Source organism: Numenius arquata, chromosome 10, assembly GCF_964106895.1.
Source record: "Numenius arquata chromosome 10, bNumArq3.hap1.1, whole genome shotgun sequence".
Lineage (NCBI taxonomy): Eukaryota > Metazoa > Chordata > Aves > Charadriiformes > Scolopacidae > Numenius > Numenius arquata.
In genome coordinates this window covers 45,166,045-45,179,784 of record NC_133585.1, presented here as the reverse complement: position 1 = coordinate 45,179,784, position 13,740 = coordinate 45,166,045, and the positions used below count along the sequence as shown (strand labels likewise).

The 13,740-nt window shown below is 38.1% G+C and overlaps 1 protein-coding gene across 4 annotated transcripts in view; it reads right to left on the bottom strand.

Moving 5' to 3' along the window:
- Positions 1–13,740, bottom strand: part of DCUN1D4 (defective in cullin neddylation 1 domain containing 4) — a 38,429-nt gene that overhangs the window by 8,971 nt on the left and 15,718 nt on the right. For 2 of the 4 annotated variants that reach the window (XM_074154230.1, XM_074154231.1), the window contains exons 4-5: positions 11,162–11,276; positions 1,842–1,933 (exon numbers count right to left, since the gene is read on the bottom strand). In XM_074154230.1, coding sequence (XP_074010331.1) covers positions 1,842–1,933; positions 11,162–11,276 — 207 coding nt within the window. Of the gene's footprint in view, positions 1–1,841; positions 1,934–11,161; positions 11,277–12,557; positions 12,588–13,740 lie in introns of all 4 variants that reach the window. The other 2 variants (XM_074154229.1, XM_074154232.1) reach the window with 2 other exon arrangements.

Here is a 13,740-nt window from a genome sequence, read left to right as displayed (position 1 = left end):
CCCACATAATACTACCACAGTTAAATGAGTGGTTGATGGACAGTGAGTGTCATTTCTTGGCTTGGATCTCTACTGTTATCAAAAGATCATCACAGTTTTATGTGGTATTTCTTTGCTGACTTAAAAGCAAAAAAAGATTTGAAATAGAGATGTTATTAAAATGCACTACTATTAAAACACACTGTTAAATCAAGATATTTGTAACTTCTACAATACTCTATTGCAAAAAACTATATAGGTCTCAAGAACTGTACTGTGCAATTCTATTTTTTAAGTACATTTTAAGTATTTGGACTATTTTGTTATAATTATTTTACTCATGTTTGAAAGAGGTAATTTGGGAAAAAAACATTAGAGGCTGAAATGCCTACTTTCATCCAACATAAAGATCACACGTGCAAGAAAAAAGTTCTATAAAGAGAAGATCAACCTATGTTTTATTATTAGGTGACCTACTATTCTAGAAATAACAAGGTTTAATTATATCTTTTCCCATCTTCTCATGACATTGTCTCATGGTTCTGAGTGTACGCAACAATCTTGAGAAAGACTCATTCTGTAATGTAAAGACACACTAGGGGAAAAAAACAAATGGAGTCACAACTGTCTGCATATATAAAGACTCATGAAACAAGAACACGAAAGAGATTATTATTTGAAAATTCATTTTTTCAGAATGTTACTCAATACTGTAAACAGAATCATACTCTCCGCTTTTCTGTTTTATCTTGGTGTATGCATCCAAGGGAAACTCAAAAGTTCTTTCATATACAGCCTTCCTTTCATCCCTTCTTTCCATGAAAGTCTTGACAAAAATGAGTTATCCCTGTTGCTAGAGTAAAAAAATAAATCAAGCTGGTCAGAAAAGCAGAGAATCTAACAGGTTAGATTTGGCTTGAATTTGTCTGAATCTCCTCTCTCAGACTCCCACAGACAGGTGAAATCTCAAAGTATTTAATTTAGTTTATATAATCTCACTACAAGAAAAAAAACATATTTTATTACATCAAATTACATCACTCTTCACTGTGCTTAAGAAGTAGACAAAACACAACTAGCTGTGAGCAATGCTATCTAAGACAGCATCAGAAAACTGCAAGATGACCTTATTTTCTTTATCAATCACCTATTTCATTTCCTTTTGGTCCTGATGGTCATGAGATCATTTTTCCCCATACTTCAAGTTCTCCCCTTCAGAAAATCATGTGTAAAAAAATGAATATGACCAACTCCACTGTTAAAAGACCGCCTTTTGTGATGGCAGATTAACACTGCTAGAAGTAATGTCTGAAGAAAATTCTCATATACAAGGGCCAGAATAAATAGTTCAGTCTACCTTCCCTATACCTTGCGATGGAAAACTATATAAAGGCAAGACTAGTATCAGACACTGGAATTTATTCACTTACTTGCTTGAAACCATAAACACCAGGTTCAGCACAAACAAAACTAATGTTACTACCTCCCTCACCCTTTTTTTCTTCTTTTTTTTAATTTAAGATACACTTCTCCTGAAGCATAATTCTGTACTATTCAGCACTAATGTAGCAGACGACAGAAGATAACAACATTTTGGACATAATTACAGCTTTAACTATAGATCTGAATAGTAAAAGTATACATGTTCCAGAATATTTCAAGTTACACACCTTCTGTATTATTTTATAGAACAGAGACAAAGACAAAATTGCCCCTTGAACTCTTCAACTTGACGCTACACAGAACACAAGAAAAGCTTCTTTAAGACTTTCACAAAAAAAGCCTCTATATTAGAAGCTCAGTTAATGCAGCTTAATGTAGATTAAATTGTTATTAGGAGGAAAGTTGCATTTCACCCTTACCTGCATATTCATAGAACCATTCTAAGCATCTCTTACTTGAAAAAACTTCTTCCTCTGCTTTTATTCTAGTTGAATCATATTTTCTATACATACTTAAAAAAAGAAAGAGAAACAAGTGATTAGTTCATCATTTTTTTAAAAGCAATCTTTTAGTCAACAGCCACTGCAAACAGAAACGTTTCTCCTTTCATGAACCAGTGTACCCAACATTCTGCCCTTATACACACTTATTTGGAACTCTGCTTAACGGAGTAAGAATCACTGAACCTACATACTGTGTTTGCTCAGCCTGCCACACTTCAACTGATTCATAATAGTTATCCAAGCGCATGAACTTTTCCTACCACAAATACGGACTAGTTCAAATTCAACCCCAAACTGCTTTGTGTAAGTTCAAGTAAGGGTTGTGCACACCATAAGTTACCACAATCTACTGATGGGCTGCAACGTGGCTGTGGGTCTAGATCCAGAGTAACTCCATGTCACAGTCAATAGAGGTCCTACCTGTAGGCACACACATACTTTGCACATTTTGAATTACTAAGGAGAACTGCACGTACTTTTGTTGCCTCCTCAAAAAATTCTGTAAAAGGCATGAAGGCCAAAATAGACACGACCCACACGTACATTATTCTTAAGCCAGTAAGTTGGTAGCACAAAAGCACCACAGAGAACAGGTTACAGACAACAGGTCAAGAAACCTCACTCATCATGGGGTAGAAAGTTACCTGAAAAGCTAGATCCCCAGCACCCCTTCCCCCAGAGATGACCAGCAAGGTAATGCCCTCCTTCAACAAGAAGCATAAGGCATTTTAACAACATTCAGGACATCACTGAAGTACCAGTCTCCTGAACTTAGTATCCAAAACACCTAGAGCACACAAGGCACAGCAGAAGTTGATGAGTTAGTTCATAATTTAGATGAAGTAACTTCCCCATTTAGACTTTTCTGAGAATTTGTGCCTGTGAGAGGAAAGAGACTCAGCAGTCCAAGCAGCCGTTCACTGCTGCATGTGCATTCTCTGATCCATTTCCACCACTCCACAGTAGTTTGGCCGAAAAGAGCCGAGCAACAAATGGCTTAGACCAGAGGAGGTAGCCAAGAATAGCTCTGTAAGCGTTCCAGGCACGCAGCCCTTCCTCTTAGGGTGTCGATCCCTGCTGGGGAATACAAAGTGGCTAGTTGATTCAAGGAGAATCCTGAAACAACCTGACAAAATTAATTTGGAGTTGATTTCATCACCGTTTTGTCCTTCTAGAAAGACGTGTAGAAGATGTCTACAGTTATGAGCTTAGAGTACGCTGCACCCAATATCCTCCACCAAGCTCGGCTACCAGCTATGAGGAACTGTATCTAGAAGTTAAGAGCGCACAGGTCGTTCTGACAGGAATTCAAAGAACCACTTCAGGTTTATTGTCATAATTCCTATAAAGCAACTAACCATTAGAAAAGTAATACTAGTCAGAGCAAAATGATAAATTGCTACATGGAAGACAGATGCAAATGAGACTCTTCAGAAATTTCAAGATGGAAAAAAAAATTAACACTGTACTGAAACACACTGATCTGCAACAAACTGGAACACCGCAGAGAAATGCCAGCCATAGGTGTCTCAGAAACACATAGATTCATATACCTACAATTGGTAGGGTTGGGGTTTTTTTTAATTTTGAAAACACTTTTTTTTATATGAATTATCTATTTTGTATAAGCTTTACTGCAGTTGCAAAGGAACAGGCTGACAGCACTGCCCAACTAAGCCAGAAGGTATAAGTCAAAGTTGGAACAATTTTTTAAAAAAAATAAAAACAAAACCAAAAAAAAACAGGTCTGATAATTTAACATTCTCATACTTGCAGAATGAACTGTGATTATGAAAGACCTAGCCAATAATTTTAGGCTATTCCGAATTCAGAGAAATAGAAAAAAAAAAATGTCTTGAGACAAAGAAAGGAGGCGTTCTGCCACGTTGGCAAAAGTCTAATTATTCAGTATCCCCTTGTTTGTAGCAAACAAACGTGACAAACACCAGCTGGAACACCAAGAAGAAAACTGACTGTAGCAGGAGCTATTCAACATCTTTATTCTATTCTATTTATTCATGAAGTCTGCAAGAGCACTGCTGGGACCTAGGAGAAGCAAAGCTAATGTGGTTCCCAAAGACAGACATTCATCACAAGACCCGATGGTTTTTTTCTTCCGAAGGGATGATAACCAAGTGCCTCACCCGGCTTGTTCACGTAGTCCATCAACACGGTCGCTGCCAATATGCGAACAGTGGATTTGGGAATGAACCCTCAAGAAACAAATTTATTGACAGAGCTCTAGATCATCCAGGTATTTCAGAAAAAGGATTCCTGCACCTGCAAGCAGCAGAGCTAAATGCTGCAGCGAGAACCAAGACACCAACGACAGCAGCATGTGCAAGAGGAATGGTGAATGAAAACAGAAAAAACCCAGCCTTTTTTATACACTCACTGCATCTACGCACAGCAAGTTTTCACAGGACTGATATGGGACTGAAAGTCATTTGTTGTGCTTACGGCTAAGTTCATTGTTTAGGAACTGCAGGAAACAACAATACTCGTTAGTAAGTTCATGTGCCCAATGTACAGCCAAGTAACTCCAAGCAAAACGCTCCAGCCTCAAACTCATCATTGTTCAAAAAGCTCAATACCTTACCACTGGAGTTTGATTTTTGAGAAAAAAGAACTGACAACAAATCTTCCAACCTGTGCTGGTAAGAGAAACTACTTCACAAATTCAGAAAATAAAATCAGAAGGAATATGATCTTGAGCTATCCCAGTCTCTGCTACAAGTTAATTAGCCAGACATTCATTAAGAGTGCAGGTGGCACTGTATCACATTTATAATGAAAATAGACTGTGGCGTGGCCAGAAGTGTAAAACCATGCAACAAAAATGGCTGGATGATTCTCAGATGCCTTTCTCTCAACCTAAATGAACTAACAGCAGATCTCACATTCCGCAAGACAAAGGTTGTTTGAAAAGGAAGATGAGAGAAACAAGTAACGCCAATGCAGACCCAGTATTAGCGATATCCCAGGTATAAAGATGAAGCCTGTTCCCTCTCTGCTTACTCCAAACACCAAGTGAGCTTCTCTCCCAGTCTGGCCAAACCAGCAAGTTTTATTAGCAAGAGACTCCTAATCCCTGAAGTGCTGGTGAAGCGAGATGAGCAGGGAGATATAAGCAAGCAGACAAGTATCTGAGATTACAGCCTGGGACAACCTGGCTCAATTATCACTGCAATTACCTGGCAGCACAGGGTAAAAGTGATTCCAAAGACTGTCCTCCAAACTATCATTAATACACATTTGATTGTCTCAAGAACCATAGTGCAGAGGAGAAAAACACAACCTACCAGACACGTCTGGCATCCATTTTGTATCTCAGAATGTTTCTCCTATCTTTGGAATTTCTCTGTACATGCTGCAATATGATGTGCCTTGTCTTTGTGCTAAGGACAGTGTCTCTTCCTACACAGATAAATACAAATTGCCAGAGCGCACAGGGTAGGTGTCTGAATATTCTGGGAGCTCCACACACCTACTGAACAGACACCAGTTTCAAACAGCAAGTCCTCAATGCCCCACAGCTTCCTCAAGATGACCAGCAGCAGCACCTTCAAAGAGATGCACAACCATTACAGCGACCATGCTATAGTTCGGTAATTTGCTTATTCATTGATGGTCCCATAAGAAGAACTTACAGGAGCTTCAGTCACACACCAGAAGTGAAAGAACATGCTGCCCCAGAGTCTGTAGAAGGTAAAAAAAAAAAAAAAAAAAAAGGAAAAAGTAGTAAAAACCCCACAAACACCTTCCATACAGGAAGGGCCAACGAGTATACCCTGATAACTTTTGGTACCAGAACTTGTACCACCATCAGAGAATGCCAACACCAGTACAGAACTGCTAAAGGGTGTTTTCTCCACCATCAGAGCTAGAAAGGTGTGTGCAGAACTTTTTCCCAGAGTGTCTGCTATGCCTGTCACTACTGGGCAACAGCGAACTCCCAGCCTTTGTGTGTAGAATCGCCCTTCCATTTCTGAAACCCGACATGCTGCCCATCAGGAACAGCAAGGAAGAAAGAAATTACCTATGGGCAAAGAGTATATATTTGTCTCTCAAATGAGACACACACGCAGGTACAATGACACAGAAAAACATTCACTTGAAAAATAATAGTTTTTGTTAGTTTGGTGTGACACTGTCAGTGTCAGCCAGTGAGACAGTCTCCAAAAAATGTTTCTTCATATTATAACCAGTATCTTAAGGAGCATTTAACTTTTTCTTTATTATCTCTTTCTAACAGCCATTTTGCCAACTAGAGAGAGGAAAGAATGTGGGACAGGGCAGGAAAAGCGCAACACGAGATTAACCTGCCTAAATTTTATAAAAGTGATATCCAGTACTTAACCACATTTAAATGAAGTTGTTTTCTCAGAAATGCTTGCTTCTCATCATGACCTAACAGCTGACTCATAACATCCATTTTTAAATTTATCTTTGAAAGAGTCTTATAAGCTAGGGAATTTTAATATCCCTGCAATGAAGATGAGACAATGTAGTTTATAATTGGAAGTGCTATAAGTAGATGTAAACAAAATAATTAAAAAACCTGAGTGTCTAGGCCTTTCACGTTTCTTTAAATACATGATCATCCGTGTATTTCCAGATTATTTTCCTCCATTTGTAAGTAATTTGGTGGGAAAGCAAAAGCTTGAAAATTCCACCCAGCTATTATGGGTGGAAAAAGAACAAGGTCACGGTAATTCTCTTCAATCTACTGCAGTCTTCAAAGCTGGGCATCTCCTCCTGCCCTGAGCACGCTTCAGCTGTACCAGAATTTGTTAGAGCTCCACCTACCACAGCAGCAACTCCGGGCTGTGTGGCTCCGGAATATTCAAACTGAGATTAGTGAAAGCACGGAGCTTAGGTCACACAAAACATTCCCTTGATTGTGAAAGGTGTTAATAGCTCATTTAAGGGAAAAAAAAAAAAAAAAAAAAAAAAAGGAAAAAGAAAAAGCTTTTTTAAAAAGGCACCGTTTATTATGGTAAGTCAAAAGTTAAACCCTCATGAAGATTTACAGCCTGCTCACCTCAGATGGCCAGTGTCTAGTGAATGAAAAAATTAAGAAATTTATTAAGAGTAGCTTTGTTTCTATGCAACCAGAACCTATTCAAAGCCTTTGCCTCACTTTGTTTGAGCTTCAAACTGAGTAACTAATTGCTTTCAGATTATTTATATTCTGAAAGATGCAAATTTCTGATTGAAGATGCCCCCTATTACTTCCATTAATTCTAATTAATTAACTTAAAATTTTGGCTGAGAATTTTCATCAGTGCAGCACAATGAAAATACTTTTATAAAGCCTTACCTATTTGTTCACACTTATGACTTTAGCAGTGGTTTCATAAATAGTTTAGTAGGAACAAGTTGGGGAGACGGAAAAGAGATGTTTTACGATTTGCAAGGCATGACGAAGACTGTGTAAAGCAACCCTCAGGACAAATTTACTTTACTGAAAATCTCTACCTCGAGAAATAAGGACTAGACAGACATCTATGACAGCTGGAAACACAGGCTGTCTGCATGGGGCAGGACCAAACCAATTAATAACACTTAACACTAAAGATTTTGAAAACTTTCAAGGTTAGTACACTCCCGTTTTACTTTCCCACATTAATAATGTGTTTGACTATGTTTTGAAAACTTACTTTTTTCCACTATAGAGCATGGACCTTATTCTAATAAAGAAAAAAATCTATTTTTCATGTTAACAGGCCCTTATGTGGTGTCCAAACACGCATCCAGGATAAATTAGATCTAATTGCTTGAGAACGTAACTTTCAGGGAAGCAGATATAAATACTCCTAGTTTTCATCCTTTTCAGGTCCAAATACCCATAACTGTAAGATTTTTGCCCTCAGTCTGATTCTGGAATAAGAAATAGAATTATTTTCTAAATGAGACCGTCAGAAAGAAGAGAAGACATTACGTTATCCAGCTCATCTTTCCCTAAGGCAAAAGCCAGTATTTGGCTAGAGATTGCGTAGCAGATACACAGCATCAGATAATTACACAGTGAGGACTATATTCTTACCTAGCAAGTATTTTGACATTAAACTTGTCTTGCCTTTCCTAAGACTCTTAATACAGTGACAGAAAATAAATGTAGAGAAAAGGTATTTTTAACTCCCATTTGAGAATACCCTATACCGTGAGAGTTATAAGTAAAACAAAGTCAACACTGTGACACTGAGAAGAAAATACAAACTAATTCTTCAAGTCATTATGTTCTGGCGAGTGTGTGCTAAACTGTTTAGTTCCCATAGCTGTTCTTTAAAACAGAATAAATCTTACTGTGAACTAGAAATGAATACACCAAGTTCTTTTCATTATACATCATTGGGTATAAAAATTCCCTCCTGCTGATGGTTCAAGGTGACGTTATGAACACTGATTAAAAGAATTCAAGCTCTTCTTATATAAGGATGGGATGCTAAAGAACGTGTTCGGAATCTTTGTTTTCCATAATCAGTCTATGCATGAGATCAGCATTTCCACATAACTTCACTAACAACTAGATTTGTTCCTATAAATGTTTTTCCTCAATAGCCAGTGTCATTATTCCACTAATCCTTCCAAGATGAGGCTGTATCCCTAACAGCCTGGAACTGAGGGTGAAGTCTATTACAAGCTTCCTGGTATCAGATGTGTCTAAATTTATGAGTTTAAGAGCCTGTAAAAATTATCTTCTCTTTCAGCATAGAGCCCTGCTGAAGTAAACTTTCTGGAGAGAATACATATCTCAAAAATATTATGATCATAGTTGAAGAGATTATAGGAACTCACTACAAATAGTGAGGACTGAAAATACCATCCAACAAAACTACCCATGTAAGGATTAAAAAAAATAAATTTCCTTTGTATGGACATACCAGGAGGAATCATCAACATTTGGTCTCAGCTGTGATAACATCATTAATGACACTCCTTGGATAATCTTCAGACTACTACCTAACATTTTTGCACTGAAAGCAAACAGGAGACTCCCAATTACTGAATGTATTTGTTCATGTTGCCCCTATAAGTTTGCCACTGTAACTAAGAAAGATAAAAAACTTACATCATTCCGTAAGCATTCGAAGTGACAAGTCATCTCTGTTAGGAAATACAGTCTCTTCCAGAGAGCACATGTTGTATTTTTTTATTTAAGGTAGACATGCAAGAACAGACAATGACTACCTTTTTTGCTTAATACAAAATCCGCACAGGCTGATGTCCCTTGAAGATCTACCCTGAGTTACTAGTACACAGCTTCTAGGAAGTCTGCCTCTAAAACAGAAGCAATAGTAAAGAACTGGGCCAAGAAGCCCCTTATTCCATAAACTGGCACTGCACTATCCATACCATTCTTATTCTATACAGCATTCTCTGCATACGATGTAAGAGGAAACGGCTTTGCAAATAACTAGGTCTGCTACAGCACGCTGCTGCAGTGATTCCTGATTTCAGACAAACTGGGATGTCTGGCGACACTGGGAAACAGGAAAAAGCCCAAAAACCTTCAGAAGTTAAGAAGCAAGACAGATAAAACCTGGAACCACAGCAGTGAAGGATGTTCCCCTGTGGTCCATCACTGGCACATCTGGTTTCACCTCCACTTGTAAAAGCAGGCTGAGGTCTTCCTTTTAATAAAGCCTTACACGGCAGGAGAACAAAGACTAGATACATTAATTATAAATTGAAAGGCAGATATAAAAAAAACCCTTCCAATTATGCTTTCAAAAAGCTCTTAAAAATTATTATATTATTATATCTATACTACTGACAGAGTAAGAAATCAGTTTCTCATAATCTTCTTATTTGAATCACACAAATCATTATCTCTTCCTCACAGACAACCTTACTTTCTAGGGGTTTTGTGTTGTTTTTACCACCAGTGTCTTGGCAAAGTGAGGTAGAGTTAGATTTCGTGAACCTCTCTACTTAGATGCTAGAAACACTCTGTCCTCATTTCACTTCCACACTGTATGCAGAATTTTTAATAAGCTGTAATGTCCTCTGTCTACTATTTAGCTTTTATATTTTATTTTTTCTGAAAAGCAACAAAAAAAATATTAGGAACATGTACTGCTCTTTTGTTCTTGCTAGTGTTACGTATGCAAAGCAATGAAAGGGAGAGTTGAAATCTCTTTCTTCTTCTGCATCAACAGATCATTTAATAAATTCCAGTGCAGCTACAGTTGTGCAACCCTATTAAACACAATGGAGTTATAGAGGCATAATCAGAGGCTTAATTTGGCTACCAGCATTTTTCTTACTCATGCTAGAGAATAAAAAGGAAAGCACCCAGCCTGATTTCAGGCTGACAGTTAGGAGAGAAATGAGTATTTTTTACCTTCCAGAAGATACGTGTTACGGAAGCATGTGTTTTCTGAGTCACCGGTAATACATGAATGTAATAAGAGTTCAAATTCTACTGACTGACGCAGTGGCAACCAAACTTTCTGGCTGTATACGTCACTTTTCAACGTCAGGACAGTCCTGCATCTATCATGCAGGAGCGTGCAGTCCTGCACTCCCACAAGTTCTCAATTTAGCACAGACAAACAGCAGCTATCTTGAACCATTGATGATTTCTGAATGACTGAGGCTGACTGAACACACACGTACTGAAAATCCAACGCTTGCAGAACTCTCAGCTATGCAGCACCTATGCTGAAAGAATACACTGCTCGTGCAGGCGGTTATAACCCCCTTGCGCTTCTGCTGCCCAGAGGGAAGCTGAGCAACACACTTCAATCACCGCTCCACCACTGGCCATCACCTCGCCTGGACAATCTTCACCTTTCCCTTACGTGACCAGCATCAAACCATAACGTGACAGGGAGAGAGTAGCAGGACTTCCAGTACAACTACATTTGCTCTTCTGACAGGCTGTAGACTGACAATGCCCAATCCAGGTCTTATGCATGTATACAGGGAGATATTACTGTATTTCTTCGGAGTTGTTTCTGAACAAGCAAGTGTGTCTACTTTGACAGCTGGCAAACTAAAGCAAGGGGAAGTTCCCTACAAGTTTCTTGTACGCCTAGAAAAAGGTGAGATGCAAACTGAACCTAGATGTGCTTATCAATATCCCACAGTTCAACCACAGGCTACGGTTCCACATTGAGAAACCAAGCAAATTTGAATACCATTTCCATTAGTATTTAAAACACGATCATATCAGCTATTCAAGTTTAGATATTCCATCATTCTTAGCTCACAGTAAGATGACATACCCATCATGTCTACTTTTCTTAGCAGATAAATCATCTCCTGCTGCAGGTCTCCTCTTTTTCCTTGGAGGCATCACTTTACTAAAGCAGTCTGATGAACTGCAAGACCGGAGACTTCCTACAGAGGGAATTAAAAACACCAGTACAAGAAATGAAACTCTTGCAGACCAGTTAAACTGTGTCCACTAATAGGCATATTACAAAGGGAAGGGAAGGGAGGAAGTTAGTGGATATAAAAATTACAAAAGAAATGGTCTCCTTTTAACAGCAAAATCCATCTCACTTTTACATGGTGCTCTATGACCAGATTTCAGTTCAGGCCAGAAGTACCATACCAAAACGTACAGTAGTGCTACTGCAGTCTAACGAAAGGCAAGAACTGAGACTATCCTGAAGAAGTATTCAAGGCCTCAAAAAAGGCATCCTTTAGTCATTTATTCGTATCAGAACTTCTGAGAGTTATTCATTACTTTTTGAAATACAGATGTGACTCAAAAACTAGAGCACCTACCTCTAGAAAACTGAAACTTTATATTTTGAAGCCCCAAGTTTTTTGTGATACAGAGAGCAAGGGGTAGGAAATTTTGTTTGTTTGTTCTTTGGGTTTTTCGTTCATTTTCTTTCTTTTGGGGAGGTGGGCAGGGGAAGAGACATTCAGCAACCACTAGGGAAAAAAATAAGTGGCTGGCTGTATCATTTGAACTGGATAGTTCTCAAAGAACGAGGTCCTCAAGCAGGAAACAGCCAATTCAAGACACTGACGCCAATCAAGTGGCAGTCTTTCCCTCCCCTTCTCTCAGCTACATACTCCTATGTCTCTGGTGACTCTTCAGTGTGCCAATCCAGCTCAGCAAACCTGTAGATAATTAACCCAAGCAAAAAAAGAATAACAACTTTCTGTATATTAGCACAAGAAAGAGCACAGGACCAGTCCTTCTGACCACAGCAAGTTGTTAAATTGCCTTTGCTGTCTCATGAAAACAGTAGGCTAACGCTCCAGGCAAAATTTTGTACTACTTTCATATACCGAAGACCACATGGACACCTGAGAAAGGTGTGTGTAAGAGCAGCTCAAAGAGCTATCAAAGCTCTAGGTGTTACACAGAGAATTTTAAAAGGAAAGGAAGAGAGAGGTGAGGTATAAAAATCAAGACACAAAGCGATGCCAAAGAAACTTGCAAGAAAACACGAAGAACTCCAGCATGCCTAAGCTACCTTCTCCTAGCTTCAACAGCATCCAAGTTTAGCTTTGCTTTATTAAGATGCCCACAACATCTTTTATTTTAAATCACAGCACAGAAGCAAGCAATAAAACTTTGACTACTTTTTGACACCAAGGGAGCAGACTGAAATCAGAGGCCCAATTCCCAACAAATACTAACAGCAATCTTTTGCTTACCTATTCTTCGTATCTTTGAAAGTCTCTCTCCTGTTATAGGAGAAACACATGTAAGGAACCTTACAGCCCCACAGGCTTTGCTACATGTACTTTATTTTAAACATGCACTGAAACTATTATGCATATGAAAGTATGGATTTTTCTAGCATTAGGCAAGATGTTCAAACCAGTTTCTACATCAAGGTGAACTAATTTGGTTTCAATTAATAAAGCTTTTGCATTTAGTATGCCTTCTTTGTTCTTACCTTTATATTCATTTCTATTAAGAAAATTAACCTCTCTAGTTCAAGAAATACTCTTGCCAATTCAAAAATTCTTCCTATCTATTCCTTTTTTTTTTTTTTAACCCTAAAGCTCCCCCACTCCAGCATCCTCCCCAGGAAAGTACGGCCATACCTACACTATCTTTCAGAAAGAAGGTTTTAAGAGTATTCTAAATTCAAATTATAATTTAACTAGTTATTAAAAAAAAGTTCCAAGCATTATACTCCATAAACTATTAACACATCAAAAAAATCATAATGGCTGTGTCAGAAGAAAATAATTCTAGAAGCACTGTTCAGAATAAGTTACAAAAGGAAATTAACAATAATAATGTTTATCTTCTTCTCACCAATATCAGATGTAATTGAAACAAATAAGCCAGAGACCAGAAAAAAATTCACATCAAAAACACCTGATGCATTTTACTACTTGGACTAAAGAAACTAAGGAACCTGACTTGCTGAATGTCATTTGTTCCATCTGATTATGGCTGCAAATTAACGATACCACAAAACGGTGTTCCCCTAAGTTACTGAGAGTGTGATGCTTTATGGTTTTTTAGATGAAGTTTCTAAAGACTCTGCCAGTAAGTATTTTTTGAAAGCCTACACAAACTAAAAACACTTAAGATGACAGCAGAACTTAACGAATGGCTATAGACAGCCAACAGACTCAAACACACACTATACTTAATAAATGAAAACGTGTGCTAATGAACCCCTTGTTCTGGAAGGTATGTACTTGAGTACAACTTGCAGCTATCTCATTCCTTACAGAGCAATTTGATTGTTTTTAAATGCCTTTCTATTAAATTAAAGTCTCCATTTATGATGGCCATAGGCATTGGATGCTGATAAAATGCAAGGAAAAACACCAACCCCCCCATAGGGTTTGTCCAGTTTACTGGTTATTTGATTGG